We start from the raw sequence: 21,855 nt of genomic DNA on the forward strand, positions 1-21,855 counted from the left end.
CAACATAAAAATGAAAACCAGCAGTGTAGGCCTACAGAAGTATTTCGTTTCATTCATGTCTCATATATTTTGTTTAATATGTTTTAAAGTTAAATGACAGTGGAGCTAGTTTTACTTTCTTTAGTATTTATAAAAAGAAACAATTGATTTTTTTATAATTATATTGTGTTTAAATCTTTCAAGTTAAATGACAATGGAGCTTAGTTACTTTATTGGTTTTAAAAAGAAACAATTTATTATGATGAGCATTGTATCTTTTAATATATTGTGCAGTTAAATGACAATGGAGCTTTGCTTTTTCGTTGTTGTTTTTAAAAAATAAATACTTTATTATGTCGATCACAAGGCAGTTCAAGAATTTTTCGTGCACATGATAAAGGAATGATTATGCAATTGAAAGATAAATAATTTGCCTAATGACAGTAGGTGGCCGTCATAATTATTGTATGATTACGTGTACTTCCTATAAACAAAATACTGTAAAGATTTTAAAACGAGAAATAAGAGCGGAGAAATTACTCATGCGCAAGGTGTGTCGAGTCCAGCACTGCACTTGACTTAGCAAAACAACTGCCTTACCCCTCGCCTGTCAATCAAACGAATGTGGAGTGAGTAGGAACGTTCCCTCCCTACTTTGCTTATAGTCTCCATAGCTGATCTAGAGTTATAAGTAGTAAGGAAAGGAAAGGAATGGAATAAGAAGATAGTGATTATAGAGTTGCCAGGTTGAAGAAGAAGCTACTTATAAATGTTATTAATACCAATTCAAAAAGAAACTGAAAGGGTCACAATATATATTTTATTTTAGTAGGTTATTTTACGACACTTTATCAACGGCTTAGGTTATTTAGCGTTTGAATGAGATGAAGGTGATAATGCCGGTGAAATGAGACCGGGGTCCAGCACCGAAAGTTACCCAGCATTTGCTCATATTGGGTTGAGGGAAAACCCCGGAAAAAACCTCAACCAGGTAACTTGCCCCGACCGGGAACCAGGTGGCCCACCTGGTTTCGCGGCCAGACGCGCTAACCGTTACTCCACAGGTATGGACTATATATGCGAGTGAGCAAGGCAACAATTATTAAGAAAGTAAAGAAAGGAACCCCCAAAAAGAACACCGGTAAAAAGAGGTAAGGTTTTTTACAACATTGCCCGGATTCACTGTCTGGGCCGATGTAGACAGCTGCGGTGAGACAAGTCTCGCCGTTATAGAGTCAAAAAGTGCACGGAGTTCGCGTGCACCATCTTTTTATTGCGCGCTCTCTGCCGTCTCTTGTTTTCCGCAGCGGTGGTCTTGGACTTGTTTGGTTCGTTTTTGGATGTATTTTTCTCCTGTTGTGCTCGCCTCCAGTTTTGCACTATCTCAACGTTTGAAGTTCAAGCATTTTGAAAGTTCATAAGTTTTCACGACTACTTTTAAAAGTTGAGGGTCTAATTTACCCCGGATTATTTTTTTCTCGTTTACATAAACGTCCGGATCAGTTCAGTTAGACCTGACAGAGGTATGTGTACAAAATAGCCTCTGGAACGCAGTTTTCGAAGCATGTTTTACCACTCCCGTATTGGGAAAACACTAAATTAACCAGGTATGGCTTCATAGTTTAATTAAGTTACAGAGCTATTCATTTTATTTCCGGGTTCAGTTCAGAATACTACAGTGAAATAATGCGCTCTAGCGGTGAATTACAACATTATTTGATTATTCATTCGGAAATGCGGACAAGTGAGCGATACTATAATAAAAATCTGAACGCAACGAACGAATTTTTTCCGGTAAGTGAGTACAGCCTACCTTAACTCTCCGGCTCACTTCACTAGCGAGCCGCTGATGTTTTTTCCTACGTGTCATCCGACTTCCGAAATAGTGGGGAGCATAATCTCCGTCCTCGCCTACCAACCTATCATGAGGACAATTTTATTAAGTTACACCGTACAGTGCTCTCATTTCAAAGATGAAATTCAGATCATCAGACTAGCAGAAATGTGTGACTTACATAGCCGGAAATGTTGCAAAAATTACTACATAGAATTCTGTCGAATAAGTCACACAAATATTAAAAATGGTTTTCCCGTAGCGTGCTTCGGTAACTATGTGACTGGGAAACATTAATAATTCCTATCCGAAGAAAGACAGTTAATTGTAAAAGTAATTATGCTGGCATGAGTAATTAGGTTTAAACAATAAGAAACAGTAGTAAACACGCGAACATTAAAACAAATGGTTGTTGTATGGAGCTTATCCGTGTGAGAAGTTTAACATTTTATCGAACATCTATGAACAAGTTTTACTATTGTAGTGAAATGCTAAGATAACGTTCTGTTTTATCCTTTTCATTAGTTTTCTTACATATTCCTTAATAAAACTGCTCAATTTTATGTTTTTAAGTTATACCTAATTCTGAATATCTTCTTTTTCTTTCAGTTCTAAGACGGATCTATTCCCATTTTTAAATCAATGAAACTGTTTCCATTTGAAGAGTGTGATCCCAGTCCATGATTTATACACATATACGACGATAATTTCATTATAGGATTTAATATGTAGTAAGAGTTAAGAATGACGCCGAGTATGTAGTTGAGTCGATGTGATGCCGGTTAAGAAGGTTTTAAGCCTGGTTGACAAGACTCGAAATGCAAGAAAAGTCACAAGGACTAGACAATGCAGCTTTTAAACCCTCCGCTGTTTCGTAAGTGGTGGTTAAGAGGATTAAAGACCCTTAGCGCTAACTAATGGAAGTACTGAATGACAAGAATGGCAAAAGTATGAGTTGCATGTTTATAAACTATACCGACTAAATATATTAGCTTTTACTACATACAAATCCTAGCTCTTGAGTCATAATAATGAAGAACCATGACATAACAGTGCGAGATGTCATTCCTCTGCCAATTCTCACCCTTTACAAGAACCAATCGGAGTCATTGATGGCGACTGATAGTCCTGCCAGAGCCTTCTTCAGTTACAAGCCGGAGCCATACGTCGGCAACGCTGTAATTAAATGTCAACCGGAGGCCTACCACACAGAGCACGTGTTTGTGCTAATGCCGATTTTCAATGTAAATTAATGTTACAATTTAAAAGTGTGTGTCGATGGAATTATGTTCGCGGTCGTACCAAACGTTAAATTGTTGATGTATTGTAAACTAAGTGCGTGTTGGCAAAAAAAAACAAGACAACAAATGAAAATATGACTGCAGTCTTTGGCAATTTTTACGGTTATTAATAATGACAAAATGATTGGCAATTCTTCTAAATGTTAAATATTGTATAAACTACATTTTTATAGTCTTATTTGTGGTTTGTGGTGTATCAGAATTCTAGCCAAATTGTTGGGTCTCGTATGCTACGTATACCAATAAAATTACGCCGTTGATTTTCAAGTTCATTCTAAACAGCTGTTTTGATATCCCATAAATGTTGCAGTTTTGTTGAAGATTCGGAATGCCTGCTATACGTCAGAACTACCTATAATTTGTAGATGCATATGCTCAATTTGTTGGTTTTCAAGGCTTGTTGATTAATATTATTTCTTTTGTAATAAATTAGTTATAAACATGTTTCCTTTCACTTCGTATTTACAGGATTTAAAGTTCACTGAGTTTACGCTAATTGGCACATACTTAATAGATAATGATGTGTTTTGTTACGTATTATGTTGAAGGTATGTTTCTTCATTTTTTCGTAGATCTTTATATTTGGTGTAACTGTATTTACATCTTCATATTTTATTATATGTCAATAGTTTCCTCTATTTACATTTTTATTTTATTTGCATAATTTACAATCTTAGCTTGTTCTCTGTAGTTATATTTATTTAAAATTATATCTTAAAAAGTTTATAACAAATAATTTAGGATAACATTATTGTTATAGTGACTGGCCAGGTTCAAACTAAAACTGGCTTCCTGAGCATTTGAAATACGGTATTTATAGAAAAGCACGATAGATAATCGCATAAGATAATATTAAAATGTATCCTAGACCTTTCACGTTACAGGTGAAACACTATAAAATCGCAAAACATTGTCAATTTGCTAGCCACAAATTTGTTAATTGAATGGAACTTAAGAATGCTGCGTAGGAACTTACGTCTTTATTGCATTATTGATTTTATTTTCGGTGCAAGTAATATCTTATGTATTTATTTATTTACCTTTGTACTATCAGTAAAAAATGTTTTTTGTAATTATTTTAAGTGGCAGTCTTTGTATGTAAGCAGCCTACTTACGCCGTATTCTGAAGTATAGCTAATTGATTGCAATAAAACACTATTTTCGAATCCATAATAATTTACATCACTACTCTGAATCTTGATCTCACCTTTGTGCATAAAGTAATATTGAAAAAACACACGTTACATACAACGAAAGCAATGAGCAAGCATAATTACATCAATATCACTTTAGAATCTCCCGCCTCCACTCAGAGTTGCCAAACCTACACCCATGCTCCGGCTTGTAACTGAAGTAGGCTCTGGTCCTGCTGATAGACACCGTCCATTTTTTAAGCGCTTCATGATTTTACTGCAGCAAAAAGAGAATCGAAAAAATGCAATTCGGCCAGCTGACTGAAAAATGGTGGACAATTAATATCACAGTCTAGTATATACAGTCACGAAGCTTGAGTTGTGAGGGTGCTATGAACAATAGACTATGCCGGTACTACTTCGCATTGTCTGTAATGAGGCGATATTAGCGATCCTAGTGGTTAGCAACTATCTATGGATGCATATTTACTACGTATTGACCTTCGTGACTGTATATAGTAGACTGTGATTAATATTGTATTCTATTACTGCAGTAATAAATTTAACCTTAAAAGAAAAGAACATGTTAAATAGTTTCAACTTCCACGATAATGACATGGAATTATTATTAGTAGACAATTTTAACAATAATAAACGTTGCTAAAGAAGAAAACAGCGCTTTACGTTTCGCTCTAAAAAACGCATGGACACAAGCCCCGTACAACGAGCACAGAACGCTTCCTATGTTCGCTTCTTCCGCAAGCTTATAGAAGCGCTACTACAGTGCTAGAGCATTAATGACGTCATTGCTGAAATTCGAAACACCTTGATGTCATCCGATTGCTCAACTCTGAGATTTGAATAGTTGGCAATAGTGCATACCGTGTTGGCTTTGGATTGGCTGATAACGAACGGTTGCCATGACTACCCGTTTCAAACAAAGAACTGTCAAGGTGTCAAGTATGGAGTCATTTTAATGGAAGTAGTATGTACTTACGTACATACGTTTTTCCATAGCAACAACTTTCGTACGTATCGATATTCGTAAAGTTCGGTGAAGCATTTTTGAACACGAAAATTCAATAACACGCATGATGTGTTTGAAACAATATTGTATGTAGCATGAACTTCTGTAGCGATTGTGATTGTAACTAACATTGAGAAGGATAAATTACTCTGCTAATATAGGTACACAGCATTCTTTTAAGTGACGTAATTATATTTCGATGTTGTGAACGAAATTTGGGCTTTTCTGTAGCACACGGCAGTCAAACTTCTAACAAGAACTTTTCTAAGTTCTCCGGTGCGGGAATATGTGACAGGTTAGGTTAGTTCAGGCGTTTGGTATGCCTTGTATATAAGAATCTGTGACAGGTTAGGTTAGGTTAGGTTTTTGGTATGCCTTGCACATACGAATCTGTGACAGGTTAGGTTAATTGGCCTTTTTGTATGCCTTGCATATATTAAGTGAAGTGAAATGTACGTTTCGCGTTATATTTTGAAATGTTCTACCTCTTTATTTGACATATTAAATAATCACTTTTAGATTATCTCCATATCACTTTTGTTGACGTACAAAATTTTGTCCAATATTCTTTTGAGAAGATTAACTCCGTACGTACAGTGAGTCACTGAATTATTCGGACACGAACAGTATAAGTGCACTAAGGACATTTGTCTCTTTACACATAACTTTTGAAAGGAAAAATATAATTCTTTACTCTTGTCACTTGTATACAATCATATCTTAGTGAAAAATATGCGTTAATATTTATAAACAGAAATAAAATTTACAATAAATTAAAACTTAAACCATTCTTTGGTTAAAAAAATTATTCGGACACTGGACATCTTTATAAATGAAATTAGTTCTGTATACGTACAAAAAAAATATTCACTACCTGGTTGGCCTCCCTTTCATTTTTATAACCTCTGCTAATCGTTCAGATATACTTTGCACCAATTTTCTTGTGTAAACCTTGCACACGTTTTACCATTCTTCCTGAAGCCTCTCCTTAAGATGTTGTTTTGATTTTTTTGTTGGCGTTTTCCTCACTTGTTTTTCCAACCTGTCCCATAAATGTTCGATCACATTCATGTCTGGAGACTGCGGAGGAGGATGGAGTACCTTTGGGCAGTGGTACAGCAACCAGAGTTGTACAATATAGGACGTATGCTTGGGGTCATTATCTTGGTAGAATGCGAACCGGTCATGAATCCCCATTTTTTCCGCACTTTGTTGTAGATTATCCTTCAGGAGTTGAAGGTATGAATACTTGTCCATTTTTCCGTCAATGAACACTAGATTGCCAACTCCGCTTGCGGACATACACCCCCATACCATTACGCTGCCGCCACCATGCTTAACTGTTGCTTGCATATTTTGCTCGCTAAACTCTTCATTGCGTCTTCGCCATACTGTAATCTTGCCATCTGATCTGCTGATATTAAATTTACTCTCGTCTGAAAAGATAACTCGTTTCCACCAATCCTGATCCTTTTCTAGGTACTCTTTTGCGAACAGTAGTCTTTTACGCTTGTTTCTTTTGTTGATGTAGGGCTTGTTTCTTGCCACCCGGCCATGAAAGTTGTTTCTCCTGAGAACTTTTCTAATAGTCTCGGGATGGACTTGTTTCCCAATTCTTCATTGACCTCAGAAGCAATTCTTGGAGCACTTAATCTAGGATTTTTTTTTTTACCTTCTGTATTATTAACGCTTCTTCTCTCATAGAAAATGTCCTTGGACGTCCTGAGTGAGGATACGATTCAAGTCTGTCTTCATCTCGGAACCGTTTAACAATATCCGCCACTGTGCTCTTCTTCATCTGTAGTATATCGGCTATGTATCGGTAGGATTTTCCCCTTGCATGGTGGAAGACCACTAACTGATGCTGCTCGAACATACTGTCTTTTCCTCTACGCCGCATTTGTTTCTATCCACTACTACACAATACTGATCTAATGAAGGCACATACTGTTACTGACTGTTCGTGTATCTGACTACATTATTCTGTATATTGCAGACAACGTACCTGTGTCTCTGATTGGCGTCCGAAAAATTATGTTGACGTCATATTATGACGTATATGGGTTCGAACCCGACTATTGCTTCCTAATCAAAATATAAATATATATTAAACCCATTGTGTACAATCTTTGAAAAGGAAACTTTCCAACAGAGCACTTAAAATTCTTTATTTATACTTTTTATACATGTGACCGTACTATTTAGTAATAAATGGGCATTGTCCGAATAATTTAGTGATTCACTGTAGATGAAATTATTGGGGATCATCAGTGCGGTTTTCGGCGTAATAGATCGACTATTGATCAGATTTTTTGTATTCGACAGATAATGGAGAAAAAATGGGAGTATAAGGGTACAGTACATCAGTTATTCATAGATTTCAAAAAGGCATATGACTCGGTTAAGAGGGAAGTATTATATGATATTCTTATTGAATTTGGTATTCCCAAGAAACTAGTTCGATTAATTAAAATGTGTCTCAGTGAAACATACAGCAGAGTCTGTATAGATCAGTTTCTATCTGATGCTTTTCCAATTCACTGCGGGCTAAAGCAGGGAGATGCACTATCACCTTTACTTTTTAACTTCGCTCTAGAATATACCATTAGGAAAGTTCAGGATAACAGGCAGGGTTTGGAATTGAACGGATTACATCAGCTTCTTGTCTATGCAGATGACGTGAATATGTTAGGAGAAAATACACAAACGATTAGGGAAAACACGGAAATTTTACTTGAAGCAAGTAAAGCGATCGGTTTGGAAGTAAATCCCGAAAAGACGAAGTATATGATTGTCTCGTGACCAGAATATTGTACGAAATGGAAATATAAAAATTGGAGATTTAACCTTCGAAGAGGTGGAAAAATTCAAATATCTTGGAGCAACAGTAACAAATATAAATGACACTCGGGAGGAAATTAAACGCAGAATAAATATGGGAAATGCGTGTTATTATTCGGTTCAGAAGCTCTTATCATCCAGTCTGCTGTCCAAAAATCTGAAAGTTAGAATTTATAAAACAGTTATATTACCGGTTCTTCTGTATGGTTGTGAAACTTGGACTCTCACTCTGAGAGAGGAACATAGGTTAAGGGTGTTTGAGAATAAGGTGCTTAGGAAAATATTTGGGGCTAAGCGGGATGAAGTTACAGGAGAATGGAGAAAGTTACACAACACTGAACTGCACGCATTGTATTCTTCACCTAACATAATTAGGAACTTAAAATCCAGACGTTTGAGATGGGCAGGGCATGTAGCACGTATGGGCGAATCCAGAAATGCATATAGAGTGTTAGTTGGGAGACCAGAGGGAAAAAGACCTTTAGGGAGGCCGAGACGTAGATGGGAGGATAATATTAAAATGGATTTGAGGGAGGTGGGGTATGATGATAGAGACTGGATTAATCTTGCACAGGATAGGGACCGATGGTGGGCTTATGTGAGGGCAGCAATGAACCTTCAGGTTCCTTAAAAGCCATTTGTAAGTAAGTAAGATTATCTCCACCGATCAGTTCTTTCCAATTTTTACCTATTTTCTAATATGTTTTCAAGTCGACTGATGTCCTGTATGAATTCTTCACATTTCAAACTACCATCTGAGAATTAGACCATTTTCCCACGTAAAAAAAATATATTGTCGCATGCTATAGAAAACCCGAAATTTGGTTATGCAAGTAAAAATGTATGGGTTTTCTAGTTACAATGTGTAGAAACTGGAAATTGGTAAATAACCATAACGTTACTACAACATGATTGAATTAATTTGTATTTTTTCCTCTTTTGATTTAAACAGATCATTCAGGACTTCATTTCAGCGATGCCATCTGATTTAATTATGTTTGGATACCATCTGTACCTGCATCCCAATTTTGAGGGAAGCTATTTCAAAGGACATGTGAAAATCACCATTATCGCTTACAATTTGTCACATGACATTACACTTCATGCTTCTGAGAACTTGGATATATCTGCTGCCGACATAACAGTGCAAACTAATACAGAATTGGAGTAAGTGCTTAGGACGATGAGATCTTTTGACATTGCTGAAAGCAATTTCTGTCTAATTGCAAATGTCAGCGAGTGTATCCCATAATGTCTTGAACTGTATTGTAAAACTTTGCTTTTACTATGATTCAAACTAGTGTAACAAGCTCTAAACTCATGTTTCAGCCAGAATAGTTCTAAGTCTGTAATGCGTCTACCTACGAGGACTAGCATCTACTCAATGATAATCTCAAGATATAATTTTGGGATAAAATGCCTTGCTACGAGGGAAAATTAATTTAGCTCTTCCCAGAGATAATTATTATTACAATGGACTACTGTTAAATTCGTCTTGCTCGTAACTAGAACATGTATTTTGTAGCGTTCAGTAACTACTTAACTTCCCTCATGCATAAGCATATTTCAGAACTGACTCAAATCATTGTCTTGAATGTAATATAAGGCTTCTCAAAAATGATATTTTGTAGACAGGTGAAGATATGAAATTAAAAGTTTTTTAATTCCCATTATTTAATAGCTATTTCCGTTGCAATTCAACTCAAAATTAAAGAACAAACATTTCAAAATAGTTTCTCTAGTTTCAAAAATACATTAACCAGAAAATCTCTCAACATTACATGAAATTTTAACATAAACAGTATAGTGTCTTACTTAAACATCTTCCCACTATTTCCACACATTTTTCTGTTATAGACGGTCTTTTCTTCTTCCTCTTAAGTCTTAACTGATTTCCCATTAGAAGAGTTGTTTATAATACTTTTACCTCCAGTAGGTCTAACTTATGCATCCCAGAATGTTCTGTGCAATAAATGTTGTCCTGTTAGCATTGAAGTTTGTGGATTACTAATGATTTTGTTATTAACTCTGGCCATATTCCATGTTATTGTTTTGTGGAATTGCAATTACTTAGGCCTTTCAGTCAGTTAAAGCTGGATATTGTCGCATAAAATGCTTTTAAATCCAGAGAAAGCTGCGAGAACCCTCGCACCCTCAGTGCGTTAGTGTATAAACATAAAATTGCTAGTTTAGATAAAAATGACTTCTAAGTTTCAAATGGTGACATTAAGTAGGTCTATACTTGTTTTTTTTTTTAAAGATGGGACATGACAAGAGCGTTGCGATCGGAAAAACAACTGAATGTCACATAGTGTGGTAGGCCTGTTGCTATGGTAACAACGGTTGAGTTGCCAAACTTACTGTTCCCACGTGGTGAGTGCTTAATAGTTCTCTTGGCAACATATATTGTGCACACAATGTTAGCATTGGTACATTTCGTCTTTGATTCTCTGTCGATTTTTGTATTGTTTTCTTACCTTCGCGTCAATTGTCAATGAGTGTTTTAACGTCAGTCATCTTAACTTCAATTGCTAGCTTCCATCAGCTGGCAGCGTGGTAGTCCATATTGGCATCGTAGCACTGTAGTTCCAAGCTCGGCCACTTAACTGTCATGTCCCATCTTTAAAAAAAAATAGGTATATATTTCAGGCTAACTGCTACCTCTTTAGTATTACACAGATTATATATAATTTTTAAAATCACAATGCATTTAATTTTATTATTTGAAACTTAGACGTCACTTTTCTCTAAACTGGCAATATTTTGTGTTGATACATTAATGCACTGATATTCGTACAGCTAGATTAAGGGATTTTGGACCCTGCAAAAAGTAAGTAGATAGACTAAGAGTGAGTTACTCATAACTATTGGCGGACTGGGTCGCACAGGTCATGCTGCACAGTCATAACACCGAACACTTCCTTCTTATCAGGTCATGGTACACTCCGTCTTAAAACACATTATTCTTCAGTTGTGAGTCTACTGCCGTGCATCCATAGTAGTTTCATCACTACGGGAATGGCAGTGTGATATGATTATTGCACAGAGAATGATGTTACGTGTAATACATAATGAGTTTTGAGTGATAGAATAGATGTGATCCAATGGGTTTTTAATTGTGCTGTAATGCTATTCCAACTACCATGTAAATACGAGTAGCATGATAATGTGTTGTTGTTGTTATCTAATGCCAGGCTTTGGCAACGAAGCCATTAGCGTTCTTGCTCTTCAATATTTCTCAGCATGATATTGTTGTTTAAGGATGTTTGATCGCTACCCTACCCCACTAGTGTACATTCAACTCTTTCGTATATGCATATTCTATTTCTTCAAGTAGCATGTTGTTTTGTTGTTTATGAACGTTTGAATTCCTACTCTACCCTTCTAACACACTTACCCTTTCCTTTCATTTGCATATTTGAACATTTTGAACCACGCTCACATTTTCTAAAAAAAAAAAAATTAGTTGCCACAACTTTTGCCCCAGTCCTCATATTAATAACTGCCATATTCATTTTCTTCAGAAGGTCTTGAGTTTGTCACTAAAAGTTATAAATTTTTACTCAGGTCAGAACGTCCAACATACCTGAATGTAACAAATGTAAAAAGAGACAGCAACTCGCAAGAGCTTACAATCACTGTGGAAGAAGAATTCAAGAAAGAAAACCATTATGATGTGGAAATCCCTTTTGTGGGCACTTTCACAAATCCCAAAGAAGATGGTTTTTTCATCATCGATTATGTTTCTCAGGAGATGGGAGAGAAAAAGTACGGAGTACCGGTATTCAAAATTAGAAAGTAAACAGATCTATGCTTCTAACAACAATTCTTGTTCTCACATTCTTTATTTTTTCTCTTTCTTTTCTTTTTTTGCTTCTCTTTCTGTGAGCTTTCTCACTCGTTATCTTTTCATAATTTGGTGTTAGGAGCTATTGAGGCAATGGTAAGTGCGGAAATAATGAAATTAGTTTATTCATATAATCAGAAACTTCTAAATGTAAGATTAACAATTATTGTCATCTCATCAGTAATTCTTGAGGCTCATGTTTATTAATTAATTTCTTTGTGCGTTTTAAAAATACAAATAGGGGGATTTATAACATACAAGAATTTTTATTATATTCTGTAATAATGAAGCTTCAAATTGATGCAAATACACAGTGTCATTATTCATTCTCGTGGTTGAGTATTTTTCGTGCTATTAGATCCGAGATTGTTGGATCTGACAGTGTGAATTTCTAAGAATAATGAACATTCTTAGCATGATTTCATTTGAGAATAAAGCTAATGCTTCAGTATCGAGAATTGTGGTATGGAAAGATTCTATCCTTGAGTAAAAAAGGATGCAAGGAAATATTAGAGCCATTTCTCGTCCATACCAGAATACAATTTTGTTAGTATGTTCGCATATCTTCCTGCCGTTCTGCCTTATATCTCAAGAACGGGATTCTCAAAATATCCTGACTGATAGAGTTCAGGAAAGTCTTTGTTGATCATATGCTGAGGCAGTGGAAGGAAAGTAACTAACTAATCAATCATATTTTACATATGATTGCAAGATATCTCTTTTCACTTAGAGTAGTTGAGCAAGTTTATGAATACATTGCAAATACCTGTAGATCAATCAAATGAATTCGGCCACTTGAAGACACGCAACAAATAGGATAGGTACTCATTTTGCCCTTTGCCTCCTCTTCACGAGTTGAAGGTGTAATCATTATAACAGCTTGGTCTCCTTATTTCGCTACTAATGGACGAAGTCCATCCAATTCGAAATATTTTCCTCTCAACATTCTGCTGTGCAAGCAACCCTCGTTTTTCTTATATTCTTGTTTGGTTCCACACCAGTATTAGTGCTTGGTTTTTCTTGTATTCAATTATTCTTTGTTTGTGTTCACAAACTTCTTTCTCTATTCTAATTTCAGTTTGTTAATGTATTTGGCGTTTTTATAGTTCATCATCATCATCATCATCATCATCATCATCATCATCATCCTTGCATGTATTGGGCCTAGGGCCTGTTACGGTCTCTTGCCAACGCTTGAACGGTCTGCCCAAGGATCTCTTGCCCACAAGATGGTAATTTAAAATTTGGCGTGGAATTCTAGAACGAGGCATTCTGATGACATGTGATCTCCAGTTTTGTCTGTATTTCTGTAGGTATTCCGTAATCGGTTCAATCTGCAGTTCTTTCATAATGTCAAAATTTTTAATGTGATCCATTCTCGTGTATCCCGCTGTACAACGCATAAATCTCATTTCTGCCGCCGTTAATCGTTGTGAATCAATATTACGAATCGTCCAAGCTTCACTACCAAAACAGAGTATAGGTCTGGCCAATGTTTTATAAATTCTGGTGCGCGTGTGTTTTTATACTAAGGTTGGTTTGAATATCTGATTAATTATCCCATTGCTCTGTTGAATGTAATAATTTTCTCATTCAAATCCTTTTCTTCTTCATATGAAATTTGGTAACCGAGATAACTAAAATTTTTTTTCTTGTTCGATGATCTTATTATTGATGCATATTTTGCTACGGACTGGTTCCTTTCCTAAAAAGCCATCACTTCAGTTGAAATTTCCATATTGAAACTTTCTGCCATTTGATTAAAGTTGTAAACCAAACGTTGTAAATTATCTTCTGAAGTTGCCATAAACACAATATCATCAGCAAATAATAAAGTATCTATTTGGGACGACTTGTATATTTGTTTTTTATATTTAATGAGCCTCAAGAATATTTATTTAAAGAGTCAGTCAATTTATTCTACCCAAAAATTATTTACTTACTGTGTATTAGATCTTTTTACATAGTCATAATTTATTTTGGGCTAGAGCTGAAGCATTGCTTTATTGTACATATGTATAATATTTTTCATTGTATTATAAAGTATTTCGGCTTTTTATATTAACTTACATTTCCTTTCAATTACGTTTTGTTAATTGTTCAGCACACCTTGGATTATATTTGTTAAGCTCTCTTTGTGAAAATACCAGATCCTTATGTTCACATTGATCCTTGGACATTTAACAGTTTTCAGTTTTGTTTCTATCCATGTCATACGAAATTGCACAAAATAAATACAAAACAAGAGTTACTACTTTTCGACTTTACATAATAGGCCTACATATATTTTGTTTTATTCATTAAGCCATTAAAGAAACATTACCGGCTATTATTTATTAGTCTGACCCAATATTTTTAGTTTGCTTTACGACAGAATAGCTCACAATAAAATTTAAAATGAAAAATTATACAAAAAGGCTTCAAACAAAAGAAATTAAAACATATAAAAAAAAGAGACCTTAGTACAATCTAAATTGAATGCACACCATAAAGAGCAGGCGAAATATCGCTACGAAAAAAATTTTTGTGGTGGTGACAATGGCATCTTGAAGTTCTCTCTTCAACTTGTATTTTTCCCTCAACTTTACAGAGGTTTTCGGAATGGTGCCTCGCTCCGAAGAAGAGACCGGTAACTGTGATTTGTTCAGTGTTGTATCTTACTGAAAAATTATTGCGCAATAAATATATTTCAGATTCTTTCATTTCTTCATGCAGCAGTAGATATCATTGTTAATTTGTGTACAGACTGCTTCTGATATTCATTCGAATTGTATTCCTATTTGCAGATGGTATGCAGTAATTAGTGTGAAACCTGGAACAGCGAGGAAAGTATTTCCATGTCTTGATGATTCATACAATAAAACTTCCTTCAGTATCAGTGTCGCTAGAAGAAAATCATCAGATTTAAACATAATTTCAAGTTCAGCAAAGGTGTCCACAACTGAGAAGTGAGTCAGATCTGAACACACTGTTTTAATTAATGTGTCTTTTTTTATTATTTATGAAATTTATGTATAAAATTCTAGAGACTTGCCACTAAAGGCATTTAGATTACTGTGGCTACTATTTGCCACTATTAGACAAAAAAATGACAGGCTGCCATAAGCCAAGTCTCCTTCGGAAAACTTCAGTTGATTCCTTGAGAGCTTAGGTTTACACGTGAAGGAATTTCTTATGTGTGACTCAACCTGTTGCTAGCCTATGGATCTCCATGGTCTATAATGGGGATGACTTCGCCTTTATCTTATATGCATGGGATTCTCAAATGATTAATTCTAATATCAATTTTGTACGTATTATAATTATTATATGCCACTCTTTTTTACTCTTGCAATATTCCAGCAAAGATGATCCTGATTATGTTTGGGAAAATTTCGAAGAACTACCACAGATACTTCCTTCATCTTTTGGATTGGTCATAACTGATCTACAAAAGCAAGATTCAAGAACTGCTCCGGATTTTGAAGATAGTGGTTAGTGTTTGTACTTGAATTCTAGTGTAAATTTATGAGTAGTTTAATATCAAGGACGGACATCTGTCGTCTTCATAGTTTTGATCTAGAGGGAATTTTCTCTTGCACAGTGTTCTTTGTAATATTTAACACAATTTATTTTATAAATGTAGTGTTAGAGTTTGCATATGGTTTCATTATAACTGGAAAGGGCATGAAAAATTGTATAAAAATCCACAGCTATCTAAATTTCGATCTGAGCTCAGATGTCCGCCTTTGATATTAAGCTACTCATAGTAATAGTAGGCTATACATGCTGTGAATTTTAATGTTTTGTGCTTGTAATAAATTCGAAAATATTGAACATGTTTAATTCTTCTTCAGTTCATTTTTATGTCAGGTTGTTGGCTGTGTCTTAAAATTCGATGTTACTTCATTACTATTGCAAGCTTCATATGAAAGAAAAGAAAAAGAAGAAATAGAGTGAGTGAGTGTGTGTGTGTTTTTTTTTAACGGTATATATTTCAACATGCCCTATTACATAGGTTTTAATATTACGTGTTTTGACATTTCTAGATAATTACATTTTTTTTAAATTGCAAATTTACCAATTGCGTAATCAATAAATATCTGTGTGATAATATATACGAGGAGAATAAAATCATAATTAAATACCATTCCAAATTACGAATCCTTACACCTTCTTACAAACAAATTTACGAATTACATAAGCAATATTAGTTCAAGATTATAAAACCTTATGTTTCCCTAGTTACAATTTTTCAATTGCATTTCTATAAAGACATATAAACGATAGTATACCAATAGCTAAGAAAAAAAAAATTGTGTGTGTCTGTGCGCTTGCGCTTTATTGTATGGGCTTGTAATGTAGGACAGAGCAAAATGTAAAGGCGATTTTACTGGCATAGGCAAAGCTTTCCCTAGTTTCTGAGGTATGTTTAATTCCCCCCACCCCAATGGCAAGGCCTTTAACTTTGCCATTATTCAACCCGACTCTAGAGCATGGATCATGAACGGCGTGTCATAAAACTTGAGAGGATGCAATAGTACATTATGTAACGAACCTATAATGGTAGTAATTAAGACGTGAGTATGTTTATGAAACAAGCGCAAGCGAGTTTCATAATTTTCATACGAGCGTCTTAATTACTATTATAGGCAAGTTTCATACGACTTTTTATGCTCGACCATATTTCTAACTTGAAATTATTCATAAGTATTCATGTTATTCTTATCTGACTGGGGAGCGGAACTAATCTTGTGCAATATCTCGTAAATTATGAGATGTACGCAGACGCGAAAGTATTGATTTTTTCCAAGAAACAGATGTCATTGACCTTGATATAATCTAGAGAGTAAAATAAACATTAATCTTGATATAACCTTGAAATTGATTTAGACATTGAAAAACGAGATGACAAATTGAATTTATTTGAATATTATTTACAATTAACGCTAATTATTATAGTAACAGAACATAACCTTCTGCGACAGTATTGGATTTCCAGCCTCCGTGACGTTTTGCTAGTTGTCTTTCGATTGCATATCCGGGAATAATCGATACTTGCTCTTTCATATTGCTACAATGGTGTTTTCGGATTGGTGGAACACCTGAACTTTAATGAATAGATGTACTTTAATGAGGTCCATTAAAGGGATGCTACCAGGTGTATAATTACTACATTTCCTCATGGTCGAGCATAAAAACTCTTATGAACCTATTTCTTTGAAACTGTTATTCTTCCCTCAATCCATTAAGCGCAAATGAAGGGTAACTTTCGATACTGGACCCTGGACTCATTTCGCTAGCATTATCACCTTCATCTCATGAAGACGCTAGATAATCAGAGCAGTTGATAAAGCATCGTAAAATAAGCCCCTAAAAATTCTGTTATTTTGTAACAGTTTCGTTCATGAAACAGTTACAGTCGAAATTGTTTCTTAGAAAGTTATCCCATGTCTAACCTTCTACTTGCCCTGAGTCCGTCAGTGATCTAGCGGTAGCTGTTACCTCTTATACCTGCACTCCCAAAGCTGTACATAAAAGAAAATAAAATATTAAATAAAGTACGTTGTTAATATTGCTATTCATTATAAAGAAATTATACTAGCATGGATATGAAAATGATTTTTAACCTCAAACAAGAATACTGGTAGGCTGTATGGTTTAATAAAACAAGTAAAACAATAATGAATGATGTTGCCAACAATGCTGCATAGATAGAGAAAAGGGCCTCACTATGCAAAATAAATATACGAGAGAACCATTACTGTATTGTTGCATTTCTGTTATAACTGACTTTCGGGACAACTTGTAAAACAAAACGGCTTATACATAGACCTTTCACGTTGTTAAGCCAGCTAAAAATTCTGACAAATTCAACATATGCCGGTGTAGATTTTCTTGAAATACAGTTCTCAATTATCCACTTCTCTTTGTATCTGCAATGACAGATTTTGATTTCATGTCATATTTCTTCTTGTTTTCCAATGTATTCAGTATTCATTTATTGCGTCCAACTGGTCACATGCATGATATGGGACATAAAAAATAACACATAATTACTAAGCTACAACATAATTAAAATACAACATAGTACATTAACTAAAATACAACATACAAAATTTCAACATTAATCATAAATAATTTCAACATTAACAAATAACAACCACAAAAACAGATATAACACTTTACAAGACAAATCACATTTCATTTAGCAGTCTGGAGTCATTTTCGACCAACGCATTCTTCATGTAAACCATTGTATCTAGTAAATTTTTGTTTTCTTTCATTTAAACTAGTAAATTACTATTAATAAATGTTCAGAATTAATTCTGTAATTTTATTATTATTTTATCTGATTACGGCTTGAAAGAAAGCAAGAGAGAGAGAGAGAGAAAATGTTTATATCTCAGCCGTTAACTGTTGTGTTACAGAACCTGGTGTGATCAATTTATATGGACAGCAGAATATTAATGCCTTGTTAAATACTGTTGTACAACAATTAAACTTTCAGCAGCAGTATATTGGCCAATCGATTCGCATGACAAATATTAATATAATAATATTGCCAAACTTCATGTCAACTAGAACTGCATGGGGCCTGATTCTAATTCCGTGAGTATATTGAGTTATTAATGTGAAATAATAATAATAATAATAATAATAATAATAATAATAATAATAATAATAGTCGTCACCCAAGTTCGCTCTGTGCTAGCATGTCTGCCTCCAGACAAGTCAGCCCGAGTTCGATTCCCGGAAGGGTCAGAGATTTTCGAGTAAAATTTCTACCTCAGGACTAGGAGAGGTAGCAGTGCACAACTTCTAATCACTAGATTGTGCACCAATATGCCTGGGTTAAATACCAAATCTGTCCGCAGTGCACATGAAGAGAAGGCATACATATGTCACTGTTGATAGTGATTCATTCATTAGCTGGGGACGTTAACCTTGGTGGTCCCTTTAGTGCTATTTGACAGGAGTAGGTTATGTGCCAGCACCGGGTTTCCCCTTATCCCTTCCTCACCATCATCATCTTCACTCGTTCCCTACACTACACTTACACACACACTTACACTAGACACGACATAACTCTTCACAGTTACACATCATGCATAATGTGGCCCACCAAAGTGGTGTGTAACTTGAAAATTGGTCACAATCCTGCCACCTATCCGCAATATTCGAAACCCGAATCACGCAAGTGAAGTGGGTAGGCATTAGACACACAAACACATAACTCAAAAACTTTTACATTATTTTGTACATGCTCATTTCTTACATAAGTAACATGTTCATTCATTGAAATTAATGGAGGTCAGGTTGAAAATGATGCTAAAAGTGTTGATTTGACATAGAATGACAAGAATTACTCATTAATAGTATTGGGTGGCTTATATTCACAATAGTCAATAAATTATAAACAACTAACTTCATTATTTAAAGATAAAACATCTCATTAAAATGTTGGTTATTTGCAAATGGTAAAAGTCTGAACTTCCGGAGTTTATCCAAGACTGGAGATTGAATAAAAAATTCAAATGAATAGTATTAATTAACGCATTGTTTTGCTATGCGTACATACATATGAGTGATATGAGTACAATTGCTAATGACGTTTCATTTTCAGTGAAATGGATGCTGGTAACAAGCTTCAAGTAATAAATGAATTATTGAATCTGTGGTTTGATCATCTCATTTCTCCACGACCAAATGTAACATCCATCAGAAGTGTTATTAACAGTTTCTTCCTTCATCAACAAGGAGTAGTAGTAAGTTATAATTTATTGAAGTGAACATTATTTCCATTTAGTGAGCATGACATGTCATTGGCAGTGAAGAGGTTTTTCTTACAACATTAGATCCGAGGTTCATGGGTTTAAATCCAGCTGATAGCAGCACGCATTTCAGGTTTATATAAATAATATGCTTCATTTGATTACACTCTTTTAATACCAGGTACTTACTTATCGCTAATAATCTGTTAAGTTATTTAAATAAACAACTTCTAACTTCACTATATTAATATTAAACTGTGATGGTACTTTACCTTAATTGACTAGTTTCGATGTGGTGTTCGTCATCTTCTGAATTTTAATGAGGTTCTGCGCTATCTTCCAGTTTCTTGTTGGTGTTTTGGTGAGCTGTTTTTATGATTGGTATTAGGTACTGTGTCGAAAAGGGTGTGTGATTCGACATAATAATACCAATCATAAACACACCACATCAAGAATCAAGAAGATAGCGCAGGATCTCTCTAGAATTTAGAAGATGACAAACACCACGTCGAAACTAGTAGGTTAAGGTAAATGCCATCATAGTTTAATATTAACGTGGCGAATTTTAAAATATGTTTCTTTAAATAACTTAACAGATCATTAGAAATAATATGCATTCGTTTGGAAAAGACAACTAAAATTGTGGTCCCATTGTTAATAGATTTATGATGTGGAAAGAACTTTGATCCTAATGAGAAAACTCGCGGATAATTATTTTACTTTATCAATGTTGTCTTCGTTAAAATTCAACCCAACATTTCCTGTCATCTTTTCGTATTGGATTCTGCCTTATTAGTGATTCCACCTCAGAATATAATTCCTAACAGAGAATGATGATATCTTAGATTACAATATTTATAAATACTAGAAGCCAACTAGCTAATAAGATATGACGCGAAGATAAAAGAAATTGGTTGCTTTGGTAATTATTTTAAAGATACGTCCATTAACATTGGAACAATGAAGTATGGCTTGACACTTTCATGTTATCAACGTGTTGTGAAGTTTATGGGTATTTGCACCTTGTCCTAGATGTAGAGACGTCCAACTTTTGGAACCTAATATTGGCTTCATTATTAGGGTAGCCGATGTGTAGCTTTCTAAGGTTGGATATCTTTACATCTGTGACACAGAGCAAATATCTAAAAAAAAACCTCGCACCACATTGGAACAATGATTTTAACTGCCATTTTATTTTTATTTTTCCTTTTAATCCCTTCCCTTGTGTGATATGATGTAATAAAAAAATAATACACATTTTTCCGTAACAGATATATGGTAAAACGCTATCAATTGACAATTTCAATTCATATATAACCTAGCAAAACTTCATTATTTCATGCATTTATGTTTGATTTACTCTCAAAAAAAAATCACAGTCAAGTAATTCGCCAAAGGGTTAAACAACAGATTTCAAATCATAAAAATTTAAGTATAAAATGCCAGTAGTTAACATGTATAACACTAATTAAATCTACCGTAAAAGGAAATACGCAGTTTTATAAAGAATGCTATTGATAACAGTAAAAATAAAAACCACTCTCATGTTTCAGCCATGGGAGCCTTCATATTTCATGTACTATTCATGTGCCACTCCAGAATTGGATAAGACGCATATCCCCACTACAGAAAATATGAGGAAAAGTGAGTTTGAATGCTGTATTATTTTTTAAGTTTAATATTGTTGAGCGTTTTGACAGGGTAGTTCTAACGTGTAACTTTATTGATTTATTTCTTTTCAACCTACCAACAGATAGTCCAAACAGCATGCTGTACTGCTCTAGAAAGTTCGTGGCTTGGGAATAACGAGAGCTTTTGGGAAGCTTTCTTTCAGTATATTAACATTTGACGTTGGTTAGACTCCATTGTTGACCCATTATTGAAACAAATAAATTTCAAGCAGGAAATTAATGGTAGTTTAAGAAGTCTTGGCTCACTCCTGCTGAGCAGCTTGACATACGGAGTCTTCTGAAAAAGTTTGAGATATGGAAAAACTTTCCACATCGTGGTAGAAGCCTATCATAATTTTTCGAATGGTCAAAATCAAACTTCTGCAATTCCACCAAAAAAGGTCATCATCATTCCAATGCCAAATACCATAAAAATGAATTGTAATGTTATTGCTACCCATAGTGTCCT

At 34.7% G+C, this 21,855-nt stretch overlaps 1 protein-coding gene across 6 annotated transcripts in view; it reads left to right on the forward strand.

The window, feature by feature from the left end:
- The first annotated feature begins 5,132 nt into the window (after window positions 1-5,132).
- The window catches only part of LOC138703119 (aminopeptidase N-like), a 37,778-nt gene continuing 21,055 nt past the window's right edge, over window positions 5,133-21,855 (forward strand). Inside the window, exons 1-8 of one of the 6 annotated variants that reach the window (XM_069830727.1) lie at window positions 5,133-5,275; window positions 9,068-9,282; window positions 11,683-11,883; window positions 14,749-14,910; window positions 15,305-15,435; window positions 18,373-18,553; window positions 19,569-19,710; window positions 21,270-21,360. In XM_069830727.1, coding sequence (XP_069686828.1) covers window positions 9,092-9,282; window positions 11,683-11,883; window positions 14,749-14,910; window positions 15,305-15,435; window positions 18,373-18,553; window positions 19,569-19,710; window positions 21,270-21,360 — 1,099 coding nt within the window. In that variant the 5' untranslated portion in view covers window positions 5,133-5,275; window positions 9,068-9,091. Of the gene's footprint in view, window positions 5,436-9,067; window positions 9,283-9,444; window positions 9,617-11,682; window positions 11,884-14,748; window positions 14,911-15,304; window positions 15,436-18,372; window positions 18,554-19,568; window positions 19,711-21,269; window positions 21,361-21,855 lie in introns of those variants that run through there. The other 5 variants (XM_069830717.1, XM_069830755.1, XM_069830746.1 and 2 more) reach the window with 5 other exon arrangements.

This window comes from Periplaneta americana, chromosome 1 (genome assembly GCF_040183065.1).
Source record: "Periplaneta americana isolate PAMFEO1 chromosome 1, P.americana_PAMFEO1_priV1, whole genome shotgun sequence".
NCBI lineage: Eukaryota > Metazoa > Arthropoda > Insecta > Blattodea > Blattidae > Periplaneta > Periplaneta americana.